The sequence below is a fragment of the Hippopotamus amphibius genome, chromosome 3, assembly GCF_030028045.1.
Source record: "Hippopotamus amphibius kiboko isolate mHipAmp2 chromosome 3, mHipAmp2.hap2, whole genome shotgun sequence".
Taxonomy (NCBI): domain Eukaryota; kingdom Metazoa; phylum Chordata; class Mammalia; order Artiodactyla; family Hippopotamidae; genus Hippopotamus; species Hippopotamus amphibius.
The window spans coordinates 128252419-128275824 of NC_080188.1; the positions used below are offsets into that span (position 1 = coordinate 128252419).

The 23406-nt window shown below is 49.5% G+C and overlaps 1 protein-coding gene across 3 annotated transcripts; it reads right to left on the reverse strand.

Moving 5' to 3' along the window:
* Nucleotides 1-600: 600 nt before the first annotated feature.
* C3H11orf24 (chromosome 3 C11orf24 homolog) lies at nt 601-9648 on the reverse strand. 3 transcript variants are annotated; one of them, XM_057730070.1, is made up of 4 exons: nt 9501-9648; nt 6928-7125; nt 2711-2884; nt 601-2044 (listed from the first exon to the last, which is right to left on the reverse strand). In XM_057730070.1, the coding sequence occupies exons 3-4, from the start codon at nt 2784-2786 to the stop codon at nt 924-926; spliced, it is 1197 nt and encodes a 398-aa protein (XP_057586053.1). In that variant the 5' UTR covers nt 2787-2884; nt 6928-7125; nt 9501-9648; the 3' UTR covers nt 601-923. The 3 variants fall into 3 exon arrangements, with proteins under 3 accessions (XP_057586053.1, XP_057586054.1, XP_057586055.1); XM_057730071.1 differs by lacking the exon at nt 9501-9648 and adding an exon at nt 9116-9312; XM_057730072.1 differs by lacking the exon at nt 9501-9648 and adding an exon at nt 7965-9085.
* Nucleotides 9649-23406: the final 13758 nt, after the last annotated feature.

Genomic DNA, 23406 nt, shown 5'->3' on the forward strand with positions numbered 1-23406 from the left:
CCATGCGGCCAGGGCACACCGTGAGCTGTGCAGGTCCCGCCAACCTGGCTACGCACATGTCATCTGGGCAGGTCCCGCCAACCTGGCTACGCTGTGTAGCTCACGTGTGCTTTACATGTTGCATTCGGCTTAGGTGCCCAAAGCAGGCTCCACGCATCTAGCACCTCAGTCCTGAGAAAGAACCATTAGAGGAGGACTGGAGCAGCAGTTCCCAACCTTTTTGGCACCAGGTACGGGTTTCATGGAAGACAGTTTTTCCATGGACCTGGGTGGGTGGGGGTGGGGGGCGCGGGGCGGGTTCAGGCGGTAATGCGAGCAACGGGGCAGCAGCAGATGACGCTTTGCCCGTCGCCCGGTTCCTAACAGGGAGTTGAGGACCCCTGGATTAGAGGAAGGGGCTTCGTCTCTACGTGGTGCCTCAAAGGTTGGGGCTCCTCCTGCCGAGGGTGGGGCAGATTTGGCCCAAGAGCGAAGCCCAGGGGAGTGGCACAGACACAGCAGACAGCCAGGGCTTCGTGTTACCTTCAACACTCACAAAAACACACCCCGTCACGCGCATCTCGAAAAGGCCCTCCTGCCCCGGCTGCCATGGGGGGTGGGACGCAGCCCACACAAATGGGGAGACACAGTCTAAGCGGAAAGGGTCATTGCTTTAATTCAGGTCGGGACCCACCCCGGGGCCACCCGCCCCACCCCAAGGCAGAATCACTGCTCGTCAACGTGATCGTTACAAAAATAAATATGAAAAAAGCAGCAACTCTTTAGTGATTGTGGAATTAATCTGACGGCAATTAAATGTGTTTAAGCATCTGGCATGTCTCCTAAATTGCACCGGAAGAATCTGGAAGCACTCGGTTTGCCCTCAGAGGCAACATGGAAGGAGGCGAAGGGCCCAGCGCCCGGCCCGGCAGAGCGCCGTCCCCTCACATCTCTGAGTCGGCGTACATGCCGTTGATGAGATAGTCCACCTGCGTGTAGTCCTTCTTCTTGTAGCTCTCGTAGGCCTGCAGGGCAAACAGAACCAGGACTGTGACGAAGAGGGTGACCCCCAGCAAGAGCACCGCCAGGAGAAAACTTTTGTTCACTGGGGACTGGGCCAGGGGCTCGCTGGAGACCACCAGGTACCAGCCTTGGGTGCTGAGCTGGCATGAGTCTGTGGCTGGCACCGTGGAGTCCCCTGAGCTCCCGGGGGTCGGCCCCGTGGAAGCAGTACCAGGTGTGGCTTCAGGCTCGGCCTGCTCCGGCGTCTGAGCGGTGCTCGGCCCCGCGGCCCGCGGCGAGGATGCGGCAGGGCTGGGCCGTGTGGTGGGGGCCGGGCTGGTGTGAGGGGCAGGTGCTGGCGCTGTGCTGGCAGCCAGCTCGGGGGCCTCGGTCGTGGTCCCCACCGTCGTGGACACGGAAGCCGAGGGGGGCGAGGTGGGCTCCAGCGTTGTGTTTAAGAGGGTGGGCGCAGGCCTGCTTGCTGTGTTGGCCACAGTCCGGGTTGCTGTTGGCGCCTGGACGGTGGGGCCCTGTGTGGACATGTTAAGTGCTTGGGGGCTCTGGGGCGCCGCGGGGCTGGCTGTGGAGTGGCTGGGGGTGAGCCCGGGAGAACCGTGCGAGCCCGGGGGGCTGCTTACACTTGCCGGGGGTGCAAAAGTGGTCTGAGCACCCGTGGCCGGAGTGGGTGTTGTGGTGGGGGTGGGTGTTGTGGCCGGCGTGGGTGGCGTGGGCATCGCTGGCCTAGGCAATGTGTTGTTGCCGGATGCCCGTGTGCGGGGTGATGAGGGCGTCCACTGGGCTGGTGCTGGGGTGGGTGGCGTGAGTGCCCTGGAGGTGGCTCCGTGGGGGGTCCCTTCCACCGTCGCTGAGGCGCTCGTGTCTGTCCTGTGTGTTGCCCCTGCTTTGACCGCAGGAGAGTTGGGGTCACCTCCCCAAGTCCCTGTGGTCAACGTGACGGGAGATGGTGTCACTGAGGTCATTCTTTCAGACGTTTCATTCAAGACTCTTGTAACTGTTTCCACGGATGAGTTTTGTTCTGAACTCTCCCACGTCTCATTGAGGACTGAGTATCGTTAGTCAGAAAAGAGAAGAAGATTCGGTCACTTTCAATCCCATGCAGGTGGATTACTCAGAGACTGTCTTACTATCTGGCTCACGGGGCTGGCCGGGGTGGCTGTGTGGTACCTCGCTTCTCAGCCCGGCAAACCCGTTTCCCTCTCATCTCCTCACTGCATATGTCTGGCCTGCAGCCCATCAGAGAGGCGCTCGGCACTTTGATTTAAAAACTGCTTTGCTCTCTCTGAACCCCAAGCCCATGGAAGCCTTCAGAGCTTCGCTCTTTGATCCAATTCCCAAAATATCAGAGGAAGTCTCATTACAGGTGTGATTCACCATTAAAAAAAAACCATCCAACACACACCCAGGTTTACACAGCAGATAAAGTGTTGCCCAGATATTCCCACCACGCAAGAATTCTTGGCTTTATGAAAGGATTCGCAGCAGGATTCCTGGAGATGGGTAGCGCCTGGCACAGAGAAGCACGACCTAACATGTGATGTGCGGATCAACTAGGTTTATGGAAGAAATGAAATTTTGCAGGGCCAAGTAAGTAACCCTCGCAGGGCTCCTAGGCTGGGTCCCACGTTAGCCCGACAAGCCTTCCCAGCCCAGCACCGGGAGCTCCGGGCCCTGCAGGCCCATGTGGCCGTCACACAGCTTTCTCACTTACCGGGATGCTGGGCTGCCAGCTGGCTTTCAGATAAGGACCAGGAGGACATCCAAACGAGCACGAGGGCTGTCCACATCTTGCAGGTGAGCCGGGAGCAAGGCTGGGCGGTCCCCGAGGCTCCCAGCTGGCTACTCCTCAGGCTGCTGACGGTGCCCTGCTGCTTGGCCAAGGGATCTGTGGTCAAGAAGGAAGGCGGAGGTCAGTAACGCATGGGGCGCGGGCACCGCACCGGCTGTGGAGGGCTCCGGCAGGACCCAAGGTGCACACCCAGCCCAACGTTTCTCCCCAGGCCTGGTGTTCAGGAAGAGCGTAACACTTCTCAGCCACGTGTCCAGGGACCTGCCCAGTGCCTGCTCGGATGGGTTTAAAGCACTTCTGGACTCAATTTCATTACGTATCTCACTATCCCACCCCAGAGTTCAGAGGATCAAAGAGCAGCAGAGACAGGGCCGAGTCTTCCAATCACTAAGGTCATCCAAGTCTTCCTCCTCAACTTCTCTTGTGGCCTGCAAGACCCAGAGCAGGCCCAACGCACTTGTCTGCACCCGTGACGGCTGACCACATGCAGAGATGCCACTCAGCCAGCCAGCCATCACCCATCCATCACCCATCACCCCAACACCCATCCATCCATTTATCCAGTATTCCCTGAGTGCCTGCTCCTGTGCCAGGCAGTGCACTCAGGACAAAAAGATAAAAGCCACACATCTCTCTCCTCCAAGGAGCCTGCCTCCAGGGGGAGACAAAGAAAAGAGGTCCGTGCAAGTGCAGAGTGACTCAGTGTCGGGAAACAGGGAGGAGATGGCACCTGGACAGGCTGTGAAGGGTAAGGTGGAGGCTGGTCCTCTGTGTGGAGGCCCCAGAGGTGGGTGGGAGAGGACAGGGTGCTGCAGGGGCCCAGGGGCGGCACTGAATTCAGCCGGTGGGGGGTGGGGGCGGGGTGCCAGGGAAGGTTTCCTGGCTAAGTAACACCTGGGCCACGTTCTGAACGATGGATGGGATCCACCTGGTGGGAAAGTGGTGGGGGAGGCAAGTGGGGGGGGAGCAGTAGGTGACAACAGCCGGGCCAGGGGACAGTGTGGTGAGGCCTTGGGTTAAACTAGAGAGAGACAGGCCACCCCGGGGCAGCTTGGATTTGGCTGTCGGGGAATGGGAGCCCCTGCAGGCCTAAGGCAGGGGTATGACAAGTGTGCAAAGGTATTCCAACAAGGGGGCAGCGGGGGCGGCGATGCAGGCGGTGGGGGGGGGGGGGGGCAAGGCCCGAGGAGGCTGAGAGACTCAGTAAGGGGGTTCCACAGCGAGGGACAGAGGGTGGGCTGAGTGGACCTGGTCGTCGAAGCCCTGGTCTCCGAGGGTGACGGTGCGACTGTAGATCTTACAGAGATGCCACCACAGCTGAGCCTCACCAGGGTGAGGGCTGGGTGCGGCCAGGACTGGCTTCCTGAGCGCACAGGGGCTGGGGGTCCCTCCCACGTGCTGGCAGGCTGAGCTCCCTCACCACAGGGGAGCTGAGGGGCCAGGTGATCTCAAGGGTTCCGTCCCTTTATGCCCTGCTGGTCCTGGGTGGTCCTGATCCTGTCCTCAGCCCCGCCCAACCGCCGGAATCCCATGTGGCCGCCTGTGAGGCCCAGGCCCGCCCTGGACAACAGCCCCACCGTGTGCAACCAGGGTGAGTCCGGCTCGACGTGTGCACCGGGCCAGCAGAGCACAGGCTGCTGGGAGTCTGAGGGCAGGTGACTCCCGGCGGGGGCCTCCACCGTCAGTCCCGCCTGAAGACGCCCGAGGTCCTCGGCCTTCCCCTTGCCGTCCTGGCAAAGCTCTTGAGTTCCACAGAACATCCTGGAAGGGAGCCTTCAGGTCACTCTGAACGAACGTCCCGACCGACTCCTCGCCCCGGCACGGATGCTAAGTCTGCCCTCCACAGCCCTGAGGCCAGGCTGCCTCCTGCCAAGCAGGGCAGGCTCACTGGCTTCCCAGAAGCCCCAAGGGTCACCTTCAAGCATCCCCATCCTGGGCCTGCTCTATCTGCCACGCCACGGCTGCCAGAAAGGTCTCTGCAACCCACAAAGCTGACCCTGCCTCCGCTGCTTAAACCCCCTGCTCTCCCAGGAGAACTCCAAAGCTCCTTAGCATGGCAAGGTGCCCTTCAAAGTCTGACCCCCCGCCTCTCCCCTATGCCCACCCCCACTGGACACGTGAAATACCTGCTGTTCCAGCCCAGCCCAGCCCCCTCAAGCAGCACTTCCAGCCCCGCTGGCAGCCACACAAAATCAGCCCTCGTGCGGCATAAAGGGGCATCTAGGGGTGGCTTTCTGCCTCCTGCGAGCTGCGGGGACTCTTGCAAAGTGGTCCCAAGACTGAGAAACCCCTCTGAGCACACACTCTGCTGGAAAGCTCCCCCCGCCCCATGCTTCTAATCCCTTTCTGAGAGTCACTAACTTTGCTTTAGCCTCACGGTGCACTTTCCCGCCAAAACCTTCGGCAAGGACTCCTGGTGTCTTAGTTTTAAAAAGGTTCCCCAGTTCTGCAAACCACAGATTTGCATCTGTTTTCTCCAGTGCAAAAGGCATTCTTTGTTCTGACAGAAACAAGTGGGGGCGGGGTGGGGAGAGAAGAAACAGACCAATGTCATGATGGGGGGGAAGACGGGACTAGGGAGGTTTCAGGCACGAAGAGCTCACACACCCCCTCCATCAGCTGAAGCAAATGCAGCTGCACTCTCCGTAAATAAATGTATTTCAGTGGCTCTCTCTTTGGCCAGTCATGTCCACTGAATGCATTAAAAATGCCGCCAAAAAAAAAAAAAAAAAATGCCGCCACCACTGAGCCCAACATGTGCCCCACGTCTGAGCCCTGGATGTGACAGGGGCTTCCTGAATCACCCCAGGCCTTCTGCTGCCCCTCACTGCAAACCCCTAGAGCAGAGTCGGCAAACGTTTTCCTGTAAAGAGCTAGAGAGCAAATAGTTTAGATTTTGTGGGCCAAAAGGTCTATCTTAGCCACTCAAGTCTGCAAAAGCAGTCATGGACCGGAGGTATGTGATGGGAGTGGCTGTGTCCCGATAAAACTTTATTTACAAAAACAGGCACAGGACTTCCCTGGTGGTGCAGTGGTTAAGAATCTGCCTGTCCAGAAATAGAGACACAGATGTAGAGAATAAACATATGGACACCAAGTGGGGAAAGCGGGGAGGGTTGGGGGGGAATGAATTGGGAGATTGGGATACCAAATTGGACGCTCTAAATATATGCAGTTTATTGTATGTTAACTGTATCTCAATAAAGGTTCCAAAAATAAATAAATAAATAAAATAGAAAAAAAAATAAAGATCTGTTGACTGACAAAAAAAAAAAAAAAAAAAAGAATCTGCCTGTCAACGCAGGGGACACAGCTTTGAGCCCTGGTCTAGGAAGATCCCACAGGCTGTGGAGCAGCTAAGCCCATGTGCCACAACTACCGAGCCCACATGTCACAACTACGGAAGCCCATGTGCCTAGAGCCCGTGTTCCACAAGAGAAGCCACTGCAATGAGACACCTGTGCACCGCAACGAAGAGTAGCCCCTGCTCACCACAACTAGAGAAAAGCCTGAGTGCAGCAACGAAGACCTAATACAGCCAATAAATAAATAAAAATTAAAAAAAAAAAAAGGCAGGCAGCGGGTGGAACTTGGCTCTGGCACTTCACAGCTGATGCTCTAGCTGAGACAGGAGGAACTGACTCAAGGGGCCGCGTGGATTTCCTCCTTGCCGTCCAGTTCCTCACCCTGGAACACACACAGGCTGTCCCATTTTTCATCCAGGGACAGCCTCTAGTCGGTCTCCTCCTGAGGCCCCTTCCGCTATGAGGCGTCCCCTCCAACCCTACATCAGTGAGATGCAGCATTCCTGCCCGTGCAGTGAGGGGCTCCCACAGTATCGTGGTATCACGACACGGAGCCCAGACAGAACCTCACTGAAACAGAAGAGGGCCCAGAGGACCACACAGTTCCCATCCCTCAGCCTGTGGACCCCTCTCTGGGGCTACCCGAGAAGGCAGAAGCTCTGATGGCAAAATACCACAGACCAGGCCCCCTGGTCACTGGACGGCTCAGCACTCTGAGGTTTGCTGTCTTTCCTTTGCCCACCCTGACCCTGCAAAGCCCCCTCAGAGCCCTTTCCGGGCTCACTGTCCTGTCGCCGAGCAGGCGGCCCTGCCCGCAGGGCCTTGGACACTCACGACAGACAGCTGCTCAGGGCACACGTCCAGGCTGGGCCCTCCTCCTTGGAGGGCTGCGGGCTTGGCACCGTGCGCTCGCCGGGTGAGGTCTGGCTCTGCAGGAGGCGAGAGCAGCTTTGAAGGGCACTCCCAGGCCATGGCACGCTTTGTGGCACATGTGGGATCCAGCCAGATGCTCCACTCTGGTAGAAGATGCATCTAGGGTTTGAGGAAGAGTAAACACTCCTTAGGAAGAGCACGGGGGAGAAATTCAGTGAGGAGCCAGCCAAAACTTTAGAGGAACCCGGGAGTCAGTTGTAAAGATAGGAACCAGCACAAATGATTCTCTCATTGATGAACATCTCGAGAAAACTCAGGAGGAGAAGAAAGAAACCCAGCGCTTCCTAGAGTGGCACATGTGAGTAGACGGCGATGCCTGCGGACCACCACGGGCCTGCTCCCTATCGCAGACACCCACGTGCACACACAGCCATACACCCGCAAACGTGCACAGGCACACAGCTACACACGCACTCATATCTATGCACACACGGCAACATGTGCACGCACACTGCCATGCGTGTACACTCACACACACAGTCACATACAGTGTGCGTGCCCACGGAACACCTCTCTAAAGCTATCTCAGGAAACTCCCCTTGGTCTCTCAGGAAACCTCTGCCGGGTGCCATCACTGCCTCTGCCCTCAGCCAGTGGGGCCTGGGCTTGTGATCACTCCTACAGAGCCAGGAATCGCCCGCTGTATGGAGTCAAGGACAGGCCCTCGTGCTGTGACTTCATCCTTCTGGTATGGTCCTGCCTCCACTTTCTGACAGCATATTCGAGATGTCCAGATTCCCACGTGGGGACCTGTGCTAATCAAAGTTGACTCACAATGGACAAAGCATTAACAAGACTTAGAATCACCGTCTCCCCTGCCAAGGCTTCAGTGAGCCTTAAACAAAGGTCTGGCCAGTTATTCTCACCATCTGGTCCGGGGAGGGTGGGCAGATCACGGTCTCAGAGAGAGACCCCTGGGGCGTAAGCAAGAGGACTACCTTAGAGTCGAGCAGGAAAGCAGGGCAGGCAGAAAGAGAGGTGGTCGAGCTGGCACTGGGAGTTCTCGTTTTCAGGGCTCAGCTCCTCACAAGTTCTGCAGGGACGGGGCAGCACCCCCACGAGCCAGGCCACACGCGATTAGAAGGACACCCTCAGAATGTGGCCCTGGGCACCGACTTCATGCTTCTTCTCTGGTCCTGACTTTGTGCTACCTCTCAACACCTCCCATGTCCAATTTCTTGTGTTCCCAACCTTGGCTTGATTTTTAACTTTTATGAAACCGTTTGTTATATATAGGGTGCTGTATGCAATTTACCTGAAATCAGACTCCAAACTGCTTAATTCCTTTTTCTGCCTCACCCAGGTTCCCAGGCACAACTCAAGTGTTACCCACCACATTCCATCATCCTAGTAACTTATTTATCGGTGGCAATGTGGCCCCAGTCCCTTCTCCAAGCTGGAGAAACTATAATACCAAGGAGCAGGGCTTGCGGAAACAGATACAGCGCAAACCACAGATACCTATCTTGACACGTCACCTGGCTGAACTTTGGTATCAGAACCTAAGGAACACAGGCTTGTGGTTCTGTGTCTATAGACTTTATCCTGTGGTCCAAAGGATGTGTCTCTGTGGCAGATGGGAACCCGGAGCACTGGATAGCGTCTTAATTACACTGCTTCCTTCAAGGTTTCTGCAAGTTCTGGCATCAGGCTTAATGCTGATCGAGAGCCTAGTGTTTGCTGGCAATGTGGGGAAATCTGACATTCCTTTGTCCACTAGTCAAGTCTGGCATATAAGCAGAACATCTGTATTGAAATTTTAGGGAAGCTTCCTCCAGGGAGAGAAAAAAACAACCCATTATTAAAGGCAGATTTCTAAGTAGATATTTATGTCTAAGGGCGAACCATGTGGATGTGGATTCCTCGCCCTAGCCTAACAGCTAATTGCACACACCTGGACTCACCTGGAGGAGGTAAGCAGAAATGCAGAACCCCCTCCCAGGTAGAGCGGACTTGGGGGAGGCCTGGGTCGCCTAAAAGACCAACTCTGTCTTTGAGGGTAACACTTCCTGGGGCCTTGGCCAGGCAGGACCTTTTAGCTCCCCACCCATCCGGGAATGTCCCAACTTTCCCCTCCTCCGCTCCCAACCTGGACGGACAGGGGTCTCTTCTTCTCTGGTTTGGGGTCCCCTGAAGCCCTCCTCTTGTCTGCAGCCTCTCGCGCTCCCATCCCGGCTCCTTCAGTTGGGGAAGGCTCGGCCGCCAGCTGACTCCTTCCACCCCTTCCTCTCCTTCTACTCCTTACCTCCAGTCGTCACCAGCTTGCACTCTGTGTCCCCATTCATCTTTTCTCTTGTCCCCCTCCCCTGCCTCTCATGGCCCACCCACCCTCTGCCCCTGTGCCCCCATGCCCCCTCCTCGGCCTCTCGTGCCCCCATGCACCCCTCCTCCCGCCCCCACCTCCCTCTCTCAGCCCCAAGCCGGTTCAGGCAGCCGTGACAACAGCTCCGCCGACAGCAGCGAAGGCCCCTTACCCGGGCGCGGCAGGCCTGCGGCGGCCCGGCGGCCCTGGGGCGGCGGGAAGCGCCCGCGCTCCGGCGTGGGGACGTGGCCGGTGCTGGGGCAGCGCGACCGCCGGCGGAGACCGCTCAGGGCAGCCGCCCCAGCTCCGGCCCCGCCCGGGCCGCCCCGGAGGTGACGTCACTGGAGGGCGGGGCAGCCTCGTCCGGAGCCTGGACCCGGTCCCGCCCCGCGGCCGCGAGGCGCGGCAGGGCGCGAGCCGGAAGCGACGGGCGTGGCTGCACCAAGGCCCCGCCCACCACGGAGCGGCTCCGCCTCTGTCTCGCCCGCGGCCGGAAGCGGCTCCCCCGGACCGGCCTCTGCCGGAAGTGGTGGTGCCTGGGGCTCGGCAACCTCGCTGTGGCCGCCGCCCTGTCGCGACAGAGGTGCCGGGGAGGGTGACCTCAGAGCTGCCCCGATGGCGTGGCCTTGCCACGTGCCAGGCCTCATCCCTCAGACTTTATCCGGCCCCAGGGCGGGCGCTGGGAGTAACAGTAGGGGTGGCTGGCAGCGTGTTTGGAGCGCTTGCGCGTGCCAAGCCCTGGGCTCGCGTCGGTGACGGAACTCTGCGGCAGCGCTGGGACGCGCATCGCGCCCGTTTCACAGAGGCGGAGACTGAGGCTCACAGCGTGCTTTGTAATTGGGAGACGGGAATGACAGTGGGACAAAACGGAGTGTAGAGGCAAGCGGATGGGACTTGCCCTTGGTTAGGAATAGGCTTTGCGGGGAGAGCGAGGGATGGACTGGGAGTTTGGGGTTGGTAGATGCAAACTATTACATTTAGAGTGGATAAACAGCAAGGTCCTGCTGTATAGCACAGGGAACTATAGCCAATCTCCTGGGATAAACCATAATGGAAAAGAATGTTTAAAACAATATGTGTATATATATATAAAACTGAGTAACTGCTGTACAGCAGAGATTGGCACAACACTGTAAATCAGCTACACGTCAATTTTCAAGGTCAATACAAAAAGAAATATGCTTTATAAGTTACTAGTTTTGTGACTGTATCCCAGTCTGTGTAAGACCTTTTCAAGTCCCCCAAAGTCCAAACCAAAACCTGTCTGTGAAAGACCATCTCAATGGGAATAAACCAAGAGGTTCTATTTTCAGACAGTTTTATAACCTGTCTTGGCATTAGCAATGGAAAAAAAATGTTGCTGGGACTTCCTTGGTGGCGCAGTGGTTAAGAATCTGCCTGCTAATGCACAGGACATGGGTTCGAGCCCTGGTCTGGGAAGATCCCGCATGCTGTGGAGCAACTAAGCCTGCGAGGCACAAGTACTGAGCCCACGTGCCACAACTACTGAAGCCCGTGCACCTAGAGCCCATGCTCCTGCACTGAGAAGCGCACACAGCACAACAAGGAGGAGACCTGGCTCGCTGCAACTAGAGAAAGCCCACACACAGCAATGATGATCTAATGCAGCCAATAAATAAATAAATAACTTTAAAACTTAAAAAAAAAAGTTACCTACCGAATCAGTAAACAAAGGATGTTGTAGTGATCAAGCCATCACATTACAGCCCTCCAATGCGGAGCCCTGAGGGAACTCAGGATAGAAACAGGGTCCTCCACCCAGTCATATAGCAGTCAGCCGCTGCAACCATCCCCTGGCAGTGCACCCTGAGGAGACTGGGGTTGACATAGCACAGGATACTGGCCCCAGATAGCTGAGGTACATATCAAAGGGATGATTTCAGTAAGCCTAGACTCTTGCATCTTCCCATACATAGAAAAGCGCTGAATTTCTTAACTTGAGATACCTGGTTTTCTTTAGTTAATGGTAATCTTTTTTTTAATAAATTTATTTATTTTTACTTTATTTATTGGCTGTGTTGGGTCTTCGTTGCTGCATGCGGGCTTTCTCTAACTGCTGGAGCGGGGGCCACTCTATGCTGCGGTGCACAGGCTTCTCATTGCGGAGCACGGGCTCTAGGCACGCGGACTTCAGTAGTTGTGGCACATGGACTCAATAATTGTGGCTCTCGGGCTCCAGAGCGCAGGCTCAGTAGTTGTGGCGCACAGGCTTAGTTGCTCTGCAGCATGTGGGATCTTCCCAGAGCAGAGATCTAACCCACGTCCCCTGACTGGCAGGAGGATTCTTAACCACTGCGCCACCAGGGAAGTTCCAACAGTAATATTTTCATGTTCTGATTCCCTGGTCTTTGTTGCTAAAACCCCTATATATACTTGCTCCTCCCTTACCTCTTCCGGAGCAGCCCCTCAGAGTTATCTGAGATGCTGTGTCCTGGGCTTATGTCCTCAGTTTTGTCCACCAAATAAAACATAATTCTCAGCTTTTAGGTTGTGTGGATTTTCGTTTGTTTGTTTCCAGTCCACAGGGTCCTGCCTAAGAAACTCAGACACAGAAAACTGAGCGTTTGCAAGGACGGTCAGCTAGCCAGCTCTGAGCCCTGGGAACACCTGAAACTCAGTTTAGAGCAGTCACCACCCAGTACCTCATGGTGTCAGGTTGTGTAGGTGAACTTACCCTGCAAAGACATGGGTTTGCTGAGACGCAGGCCAGCAGGGAGGGTTTGTGAAGACACGATCCTTTGCTTTGTGTTTGCTTTAATTTTCCCAAGTAGCTCAGGTCTAACATGAAAAATGCAGCATCTCTGTTCAGTTCACAAGTGAAAATACACCCAAACAGCCAGTTGTAGTTCAGTGTTTGCCTTCCTCAGAGTCAGGTGCTGTGATCCTGTGTTTTTATTTCCTCTTTGGTAAAATCGGAACAGCTTTTATCGCTAGGGCTGAAATTACAAAGATAAGACGCAGCCCTCCTTCTCGAGAAGTTCATTGTCTAGAGCAGGGGTGTGCTGGCCCTCTGTCTGCTTTCGTAATAAAGTTTTATTGGAATACAGTTATGCCACTTTGTTATGTGTTATCTAGCCACTTTTGCACTGCAAGGGCAGAGTTGAATCGTTGCAGCAGAGACTGTATGGCCCACAAAAACCTAAAATATTTACTGCCTGGTCCTTTACAGAAAATGCTTGCAAACCCCCAGTCTAGGGTGTTGCTAGAAAATGGGTTTCAGACAGCAATGGGAATGTCTTGCTGAAATGGTCCAGAACACAGGGAAACCCATTCTCTCATAGGGGAATCTGGTAGCTTTCAGTGGACTGGGGTCACCGGGCACCTAGTGTTCACTGAGCACAGCTCTGGGAACTGCATAGCTGCTTGTGTAGAGTATTGGGGGGGGGGGGGGGGGAGCAGGCCAGGCGAGCTGCTCCTGATGGCAGTGGACGAATTAAAGACAGAGAAGGATACACTTAAATCCTCAAGCTGTGTCTTAGGGCACAGATGCTCTCAGGTGCTTTCTATGCAGAAATAGCTAAATAACAAACTCAGCTTGGTCTTCTCAGTTGTTGATTTATGATGTCATTTGAATGTAAGGCCCCATGTAAAAGACAAGGCTCTGTAGTAACACTGCCAGTCTCCAAATCCTGGCTCCTTCACTTTTTTTTTTTTTAAGATTTATTTATTTATTTTGGCTGCCCTAGGTCTTAGTTGCTGCACATGGGGTCTTTAGTTGCAGTGTGCAAACTCCTAGTTTCAGCATATGGGAATCTTAGTTCCCAGACCAGGATAGGAATCAAAGCCGGGCCCCCTGCATTGGGAGCGCGGAACCATGGTCACTGGACCACCGGAGAAGCCCCTGGCTCCTTTACTTTTTAGCTGAGTGACGGGGGCAAGAGGCTTAGCCACTCTGAGGCTCAGTTTATCCTGCAATCGATTCTCACCACTGTGGTTATTATGTTTAATAAGTCGCCGTGCACGCTGACGTCGTGAATACTGAAGCCTCGCTCCTAGAGAAGAAAACACGACCAACACTTCCCCTCACGCTGTACCCTTCATGGTCACTCTGTATTCATCAGAATTTTATTTTTACACCCTGAATACAAAACTAAGGACACTGAAATTATGAGAATTTTTAGAATAAAAATGGATAATTGATGATAGGAATATAATTATATACGCATTATTGGACTGATCCTCCCAACCTGTCACTTGCAGTTTTCATATATGTGAACTTGCCTTTCAGATATTTACTATGGATAGCTGGGGGGAAATCTTAGAGATTATGAAACCAGGCTGCTACGGATTTACACTGACTTTTTTTTTTCAATTTTTTAAAAAACACATTTTACAAATACTGTATGCTAATGCATATATATGGAATCTAGAAAAATGGTACTGATGAACCTAGTGGCAGGGCAGGAATAAAGAGGCAGATGTAGAGAATGGAAGGCAGGGGGCGGGGGGCTGGGGAGGCTGGGACTTAGTGAGAGAGTATCATTAACATATATACACTACCAAATGTAAAATAGTTGGCTAGCGGGAAGCTGCTGCATAACACAGAGAGATAAGCTTGGTCCTTTGTGATGATCTAGAGGGGTGGGATAGAGAGGGTGGGAGGGAGGCTCTAGAGAGAGGGGATATGGGGATATATGTATAAATACAGCTGATTCACTTTGTTGTACAGCAGAAACTAACACAACACTGTAAAGCAATTATACTCCAATAAAGATGTATTTTAAAAAAAGCATGTTTTATTTTTTTCTCTAAGAACTTTTACTGAGATACATTGACATACAATAAACTACATATATTTAAACTGTACAATTTGATATTTTTTTCTTATTAGTAATGTATATATGGCAATCCCAATCTCCCAATTCATCCCACCCCAGCCCCTCCCCGAAAAAAGTGTGTTTTAAATTTCAATACATGTTTAATTAATTTAGTGGAGTTATTCAAAGGTATTTTGTACAGTTTAAAAATCTTTATTGAGGATTTTTATATGTACAGAAAAGTGTCCATTCATTTATAGCTTGATGAATTTTCACCAGCTGAACCCCCTATGTAATCGCTCAGATAAGAAAGCACCCTGGGGACCCCCTTGTCCTCCTTCCCAGCGCAAAACAAAAATACCAAGTATCTGCAACGATTCAGAGCAGTCTGAACTCTTACACATCGCTGATGTACAGAGCCGTTTTGGAAAATGGTTTGACCAGTCTCTTATAAAGTTAAATATACACTTGCTACATGACCCAGCAATCCAATTGCTAGGTATTCACCGAAGGGAAATGAAAACATGTTCAGACAAAGACTTGTATGAAAACGTCTATAGCAACTTTGTTCATAATTGCCGAAGGCTGGAAACACCCAAACTAATCAGTGGGTGAATGGATATACAAATTGTGTTATATCTATGCAATGAATTACTACTCAGCTATAGTAAAGCATGAGGTAGTGATATGTTCACCAACACCGATGAATCACAAGAGCAATGGGCTAAGAGAAAGAAACCAGACAGAAGAGACTACGGTATGATTCCATTTATATGAGACTCATGAAAAGAAAACCATAGAGACAGAAATCCGTGGTCACCAGGGAATGGGATCAGGAAAGAGCAATTGGCTTAGGGTTGCCAGATAAAATATGGGTTGCCCAGCTAAACTTGCTATATCTGGCCACCCCAACGAAAGGGCATGAGGGAACTTTTTGATGGAAATATTCTATATCTTGCTTATGGTGATGGTTACACAGCTGTATACATTTGTCACAACTCATGGAAGTGTGAATTTTACCGAATGTAAATTCTGCCTCAATGAATTTAACTAGAAAACAAGACACTCTGCTGTAAAGAAAGGCAAAAGTGAAAATAGGATTGTTACGTGAGTGTGTGTGTGTGTGTGTGTGTGTAAGTGGAAACAAACACTTAAAATGAATACATTTTGTTGCATATAAATTATACCCCAATAAAGTTGATTTTTTCTACAAAGTTTTACTGTAGATAAAGAGACTCACTTCCTAATTATACAAAATTCAGCACACCAGGAAGATGTAAAATTCTACCTATTCTAAGTTGGAATACACCCAATAACAAGACCTCAAAATACATAAAGCAAAATTGGTAGAGAAGAAATAGAAAAATCCCCAACACAGGAGAGATTTTAATATGCTTTTTTTAGTAATGTGTAGAACAAGCAGCTGCCCCCCCCAAAACAACAACAACAACAACAATAAAAAAAAAAACAGTAAGATTATTAAAGGCTTAAATGACATCACTAACAAATCCTGGCCTCGTGAGCATACATAGATCACTCCGTCTAATAACTGGATATTTTATTGGATGGAGTGATCTAGGTAAGAAATGCTTATCCAATTTTCAGATAACACGAGAGTTTCAACCTTCAGCCCTTGGGTTGGCCCCCCAGGGCCATCTTGTCCAGGGTTCTGTGGAGGGTGGCAGCGCAGAGAAATGTCTGAAGGCAAACCCTGGGGGCCCAGGTAGCAAATACAGCTCTGAGCAAATCTGAGGGGCTGTCACATGGCATGTCTTTCAGCAGCAGCCACTGTTGCCTTCATGGACAAGGGCAGCTGTGCGGCTGGAGGTGTTTGTATTCCAGGAACCCAGGGTACATGGCTCAGAGTCCAAGAAATGGAAACTTGAGGGTGGAGGGACTTTGAGGCCAAGCAGGGACTCTTGTCAGAAATAGTTGCTAAAAAAAATTCATTTTAGGGACTTCCCTAGTGGCACAGTGCTTAAGAATCTGCCTGTCAGTACAGGGGACACGGGTTCAAGCCCTGGTTGCAGAAGAACCCACATGCCACAGGGCAACTAGGCCCTTGTGCCTCAACTACTGAGCCTGTGCTCTAGAGCCCGTGAGCCACAACTACTGAGCCCGTGAGCTGCAACTACTGAAGCCTACGTGCCTAGAGTCCGTGCTCCACCACAAGAGAAGCCACTACAATGAGGAGCCCATGCACCACAATGAAGAGTAGCCCCCGCTCACCGCAACTACAGAAAGCCTGTGTGTAGCAACTAAGACTCAACGCAGCCAATAAATAAAAAAATAAACATTTAAAAAAAGAAAAAAAAAAGAATCTGCCTGCCAATGCAGGGTACACGGGTTTGATCCCTGGTCTGGGAAAATTGCACATGCTGTGAGGCAACTAAGCCCATGCGCCACAACTATTGAGCCCACATGCTGCAACTACTGAAGCCTGCATGCCTAGAGCCTGTGCTCGGCAACAAAACAAGCCCGAGCACCACAACGAAGACCCCATGAAGCCAATAAATTAATTAATTAATTAACTAATTTAAAACATTGGTTTTAACTGTTTATCTCCTAAGTATACAAACAACATATCTTGTATATCCTGATTACCAAAATTCTGAAGAGGTTATCATGACAAAATCTTGATTGGGGGAACATCCTGGTGGTCCAGTGGTTAGGACGCTGTGCTCTCACTGCGGAGGGCTCAGGTTCAATCCCTGGTCCGGGAACTAAAATCCCGAAGATCTTGATTAGGAGCTCTGTGTGGTCATTGCAAGCATATATTCACTACATGTGACACGGGTGGGGAGGAAGTAATAGGAATCTCTATTACAAATGTAGTATAAAAGGGCTAATGTAGTTGGATAAAAACTCACAGGAAACTAGGAATAGAAGGATATTTACTCAATATGATAATAATTATTTCAAATTACTATCCTACATCATACTTAATGATTTTTAAAAAATTAGAGGTGTTGCTAGAGAGATCAGGAACCAGGTCCTAATGAACATTGTTGTAGTCTAAGGAATGAGAGAAGAACAATAAAGAGAGCGTATTTTTAATTTATTTTATTTTATTTTATTTTAAAAAAATTATTTATTTAGGCTGCTCCGGGTCTTAGTTGTGGCATGCATGCGGGACCTAGTTCCCTAACCAGGGACTGAACCCAGGTCCCCTTGGGAGCATGGAGTCTCACCCACTGGACCACCAGGGAAGTCCCTAGAGTGTATTTTTTAAAGACAAGTTTTCATTATTTACATAAGTTATGGTCAATTACCTAGAATGTCTCCAAGAGTCACCTTAAAATCAACTAAAATGTGTAAGTTAATAATCTGTCCCAATGCAAAATAAGTGTATGTCAGTAGATCTCTTGTATACCAATAATAAAAAAACGGCTTAAAGAATGTCAGTTACTCTGGTGACAAAAATATAAAATAGCTAGGGATACATTGGTGAGAAACATTCAGGACTGTCAAGTTTTAGGATGTTTTTTGTAGGCAAGGCTTAAAAATATACTTGAAGAAATAGAGAGGTATATCATGTTCCCGGACGGGAAAGTAAAATCTTGTAAAGATGTAAATTTCCTCAAATTAATGTATGGGTTTAATGCAAATCTAATCAAAAACTCATTTTGTACTTTTTTTGGAACTTTAGAAAATAATTCTTTCATCTGTAACACTAAATGGTAAAAATAGCAAAGAAACTATCATGCCTTTCTGTATTTTGCAAAATGTCTATAAAATGTGTATTATTTTTATAGTAAAAAAAGTTTTCCATTATAAAAGCTTTTATTTTTAGGAAAAATCTTCTTTAGCAGCAACAAAAGCCAACTTAGCCCCAATACACATTTTAAAATAGTAAAACGTAATCACTGAGACACAAACCTTTCCCTAGTCTCTGGAGCTATCCATTCCTTATTAGATTATTGTTAGAAGTTCAAGTTAAAGGCCTGACAAAGGAATGGAAAAATAATTCTTTGAGAAGGTTTGATCTGACTTGATATGATTTGATACTGTTTTGCTTAGAGGAAAAAACAAAGAAACAAATCAGTTACAGGCTTGCAGAACCCGAATGATTTTTCCAAGAATGATGTGGAACAGCTGTCTGTAACAGAGCAAATGAGCAACAAAAGTCCCTGGTTTGAACAATAGCGTACTTGGAAAATGAAGAAAGGCTGCTTTCTGTGCTCGAGATTTTTACAATAATAAGCCCTATTGTGTCATGTATGTTCCAGATAGTCATTTGTTTATTTCCAGCCAAGTGGATCAGAATCCCAGGTACACCCAACAGATTCAGCGCAGTAAACCTCACTCACTGTTTCCGATTATAACCCAGGTCGCAAGGGGCATCACTGAGAACCCTGACTGAGACCCCGGGGTAAACGCCGCACTCTGCCACTCCTTTACATTTCTGATTTAAGTTTCCCTGTGGCATGTAAGCTTTCACTGATCACACCACACTCTCTCTCTCATCCTCAAGATTTTGTCTTCTGTGGATTTCATATGTTTTGGAGATGTTTGGCTGTCCTAAAAGCTGGTTTAGAATTTCCACCGCATGTTTCCAGAAAGGCAGCCTGGGAGAAGCGCTAGCGAAAACCTTTTCATGCCTTGAAAAATACACACAGAGGTGTTTCTCTTCCTCTGCTTCAGGGAGCCTAAGCCACCCTCTGCTACTCCTGGGCACTGCCTTCTACCAACCTCCGCATCCAACCTCCGCAGGCATCACACCACTGCCTTCTCCACCCCTACTTTATCTTTTTAAATATTTATTTATGTATGTATCTATGTATGTATCCATGTATTTAATTTATTTATTTAGGCTGCATTGGGTCTTAGTTGAGGCATGAGGGATCTTCGTTGTAGCATGCAGGATCTTTATTTTTTATTTTTTGGGGGGTACCCCAAGTTCAATCATCTGTTTTTATACACATATCCTCGTATTCCCTCCCTTCCTTGACTCCCCCCTCCTCGAGTCCCCCCCTCCCCCCGCCCCAGTCCTCTAAGGCATCTTCCATCCTCGAGTTGGACTCCCTTTGTTATACAACAACTTCCCACTGACTATCTATTTTACAGTTGGTAGTATATATATGTCTGTGCTACTCTTTCGCTTCGTCTCAGCTTCCCCTGGGATCTTTAATTGAAGCATACATGGTCTTAGTTGTGGCAGTGAACTCTTAGTTGCGACATGCAGGCGGGGTCTAGTTCCCTGACCAGGGATTGAACCCAGGCTCCCTGCATTGGGAGCGCAGAGTCCCACCCACTGGACCACCAGGGAAGTCCCCCTACTCCTACTTTGGTATCATCCATAGGGACTCTGTCCTTTGTGTGCTCTTTCTTTATCCCCGTCCCTATGACCTTCATGGCTTCTCCACTTCCGCCTCCCACCCCAAAGCCACAGGCAAGACCCCACACGATTCAGGTGGAGAGGCTCCATCTCAGAGATTATTCCTTCAGGCTCCTTGCTCTCGAACCACCCTTGAAGCTCCTGAACCTCCCTATTCCCACTGCACCTGATCTTGGGATCCTGTGCACCTACAGCCCCTCCCCCATCTGCTTTCTCGCCGTTGGTCCTGCCGTCCCTTCCTTCCTCCTCCAGCTTGGATTCTGTGATGCAACAGGTGAGTCACTCTCTTGCCAGAGGAGTATCTTCATTGCCCTTGACCTTCCAGTGCACCCACTTGGTGACACCGTCCCCTGGATGAATCAGCTGTTCCCCTTTTCCATTCCTGCCCCTGGGCGCTGAGGAAGATTCACGGTCTCCTGGCTCAACTAGACCCTCTGTGCTGCCAGAAATCCCATGCTTCCCTGGTAGGGGATCACCGCCACCCCTTCGGTCCCCTCTGAAGGGGATAGAAGCAGAAGGTCTCGCCTCTTTCTTCAAAGAGAAAGTGATGGGAACTCTCTCAACTCCCTCTCTCTCTGCCTGCAAATGAGCCTGAATCTGCATCCATCTTTTTCTGTCAAGTAGGAAGAGATGCTCCCTCTTGTCAAGGACTAGCTCCTCACCTTGGGTGGGGGGATCCTACCCATTGCTGTCTCCTTGAGACCCTTACCCCACTGATCGACTACTTCCTGCCTGGATGTCCCACCCCTCCCCTGCCACTGGCATCATCCCTTCCACAGTGAAACACACTCAGCTACTTTTCTAACTTCTTGGGACAAAAGTTGATCCCATTAACTTCCAACTTTTTTTTTCTAAAACATGCATATAAGAGTATAAATTTTTTCTATATGTGCTGCTTTAGCTGTACCCCAGTTTTGGGGTATAGTACTCTCATTATTTGTCAAATATTTCTAAATTCACGTCTGAATTATTCCTTGATCTGTTTGCTATTTAAAAGTGTGTTTCTTAATTTCCGAATACATAGGAACTTTCCAGTTTTTTGTTGTTTTCAATTTCTAGATTAATTACACTATGGTTGGAAAATATGTTCTGTATTATTTTAGTCCTCTGAAATGTGGTGAAATTCCTTTATAGTCACTTTGTGTAAATTTGCTGAATGTGCTTGAAAAGAATGTGTGTTCTGCAGTGTTCCATATGTGTAAATCAAGTCATTTGTTAATTATCTTGTTCACATCTTCTATATCCTTACTGATTTTTTTTTCTACTTGTTCTATCAGTTACTGAGAGAGAAGTGTTAAAATTTTCTGTTGATTGTAGATTCTATGTCTCCTTGATGTTCTATCAATTTTTGCTTTACTTATTTTGTGGCCATGTTATTAGGTGCCTATCGATTTAGAATTGTTTTATTTTCCTGTGGAATTGACTGTTTTTCTTTCTGAGGCAATCTTTAAGGATTGGCTCAGAGTCTACCTTGTCAGACATTAATATATAAACTATCTTTCATTTGATTAATATTTGTATATGTGTATATATATGTCTTTTTCTACCCATCAACTTTCAATATTTCACCATCCTTATGTTTTAGATATGTTTCTTTTAAGTAAGTGTTATTAGATTTTTAAAAATTCAACCTGATAATATTTGTCTTTTAACTGGAATATTCAAACATTTAATATGATTATGGATTTGCATGTAATATGATTATATTTAATGCAACTATGGATTTATTTGGATTTATATCTACCCCCTATCTTGTACTTTCTATATGTCCCACTTCTTCTGTATTTCTTTGTCTCTCCTTTCATGATTTCTTTTGGATTATTTTTAAAAAATTATTCTACTTCTCCCCTCTGCTAATGTATAATTTATGCACTGTGTTTCTAGTCTTTTAGTGGTTACCCTCTGAATTAAACCATTGGTAATCTATCTTACCAGTGTCTAAACAGATGATATAAGACAGAACTTATAACTCCACTTATTCCCCTCCTGATTTGTGTGTTACCGTTGTCATGTATTTTAATTTGATGTTTTAAAATTATTCTGTTAGACATGTTTATTTCCACTTACCCATATGTTTACTGCTTTCTTTTCTTTTCATTTCCTCTTGTTTCCCCAGCCTCCCATCTGTGGTCACATTCCTTAGCTGCCTAAAAATTTTACTTTAGTGAGGAGCTACTATTTGTGAATTCTCTCAGCTTTTGTTTGCCTGAAAATATTTCTCTCTCTCCCTCACTCTTTTTTTAAAAGATGTTTTAAAAAATACATTTATTTATTTATTGTGCCAGTTCCTAGTTGTGGCAGGTGGGCTCCTTAGTTGCAGCTCCCAGGCTCCTTAGTTGTGTAAGGCAGTCTCCTTAGTTGCGGCACATGGGCTCCTTAGTTGTGGCATGCCAACTCTTAGTTGTGGCATGCATGTGGGATCTAGTTGCCTGACCAGGGATCGAATCTGGGGCCCCCTGTATTGGCAGTGCTGAGTCTTATCCACTGTGCCACCAGGGAAGTCCCTCTCCTTCACTCTTGAAACATATTTTCCTTAGGTATAAAACTCAGGATTGACAGTTACATTCTCTTCCTACACAAAAGACATCTTTCACTGTCTGTCTTCCACTGATGCTTCTGCCATGTCAGCGGCCAATCTTATTACTGCTCTTCTAAAGGCCATCAGTCTTTTTTCCTGCAGCTTTTAGGAATGTTCCCATTGTCTTTGATTGTATGCTGTATCTCAGAGTGAATTTCTTTTTCTTGTTCTGCTTTTGTTTGGCCTGCCTCTCCTAAGTCACAATGGTGAAGCAGGACTAGTAAATTGCAGTGAAGAGTTCCATTCAGAGAGGAAGCACTGAAAGATGCCCAGGAGTTGGTGGTCCATCACAGTGATGAATCCTACTGGGCAGGCAATGTGAGGTCCCTCTGCCCTTGATTTTGCTCCAATGGAGGAATCCCTTGTCCAGGATCTCTTTTGAGAGACTGAATACACAAACAGACAATGGCCAAACCATATATGAGAACAGAACTCTGACCCACCGCCTGTATGAGCTGCCTGGGAAACCAATCCCTTACCCACCATAAACAGCCCAGGATGCCAGCTGTCTGACTCTCAGGAAACCACATTCATATCTCTAGCAACAATACAGGAAGTGAAACAATAACTTCTGTAACAACCAGCCCCACATGGCCAGGACTTGATTATAAACTGCCAGCTTCCCTAATTTTTGTCCCTGTTTCCAATTTAAGACCAACACGAGAAAACCAAATATGCCCCCTAACCCATCACATGGGACGCCCCACTTCTAGTCACCTTACTTCCAGCTCCCCAGGCCACAGCCTCCAGTCAGGGCACAGCTGAGGTCTCCCTGTCCCCCCATAAAACTTTCCCACTCCTCTGCCTGCCTCTGAGTCCAGCCAGATGCAAATGATGGTGGCTGACGCCCTTGCTACAGCCAGCTCTGCATCAGTCACCTTTGCTTCTTCTCTATTGGATGGTCTTTGTTTATTTCCGCCTTCTCCATTCACCTCTTTGACTATAACAGAAGCGACCCTCCTCAGGGGCTGCAGAGTCTTCCCATCCCCATGCCTGCCTCTGCTTGCATCTGAGAAAAGACGGCCCCCTGCCCACACACCTCTGTGGAGGGCCCAGCTTGCTGGGTGCCTTCCTGCAGGCTCCTTGGACAAAGAATGCCTCGTCTTCCACTACCTGCGGGTTTTCTACTGGCCAAGAGACACATTCGCAGGTCATGTTCTCTGCAAGTCAGACTCTGAGATGCTGGGATTCGCGTGCAGGTGGTTGATTGGGGGAGGGTTCTTGAGATCAACACTTGCAGGGAAGTGGAGGAGGCAAAACTGTGCAAGGGAAGAAGTGGAAATAATATGCCGTCACAGCAAGGCCTCAGCTTATCTTACAGGGAGCTTTGGAGCTGGGACAAAGGTCCTAGGCTTTTGTACCCCCACAGTGACCCATTATTGAA

Excerpts from the sequence above, each read along its gene's own strand:
- C3H11orf24 (XM_057730070.1), bottom strand. The coding sequence starts at position 2,786 with ATGTGGACAGCCCTCGTGCTCGTTTGGATGTCCTCCTGGTCCTTATCT. Across the intron at positions 2,045-2,710 it reads GCTGGCAGCCCAGCATCCCG|TCCTCAATGAGACGTGGGAG; the intron begins GTAAGTGAGAAA and ends AACGATACTCAG.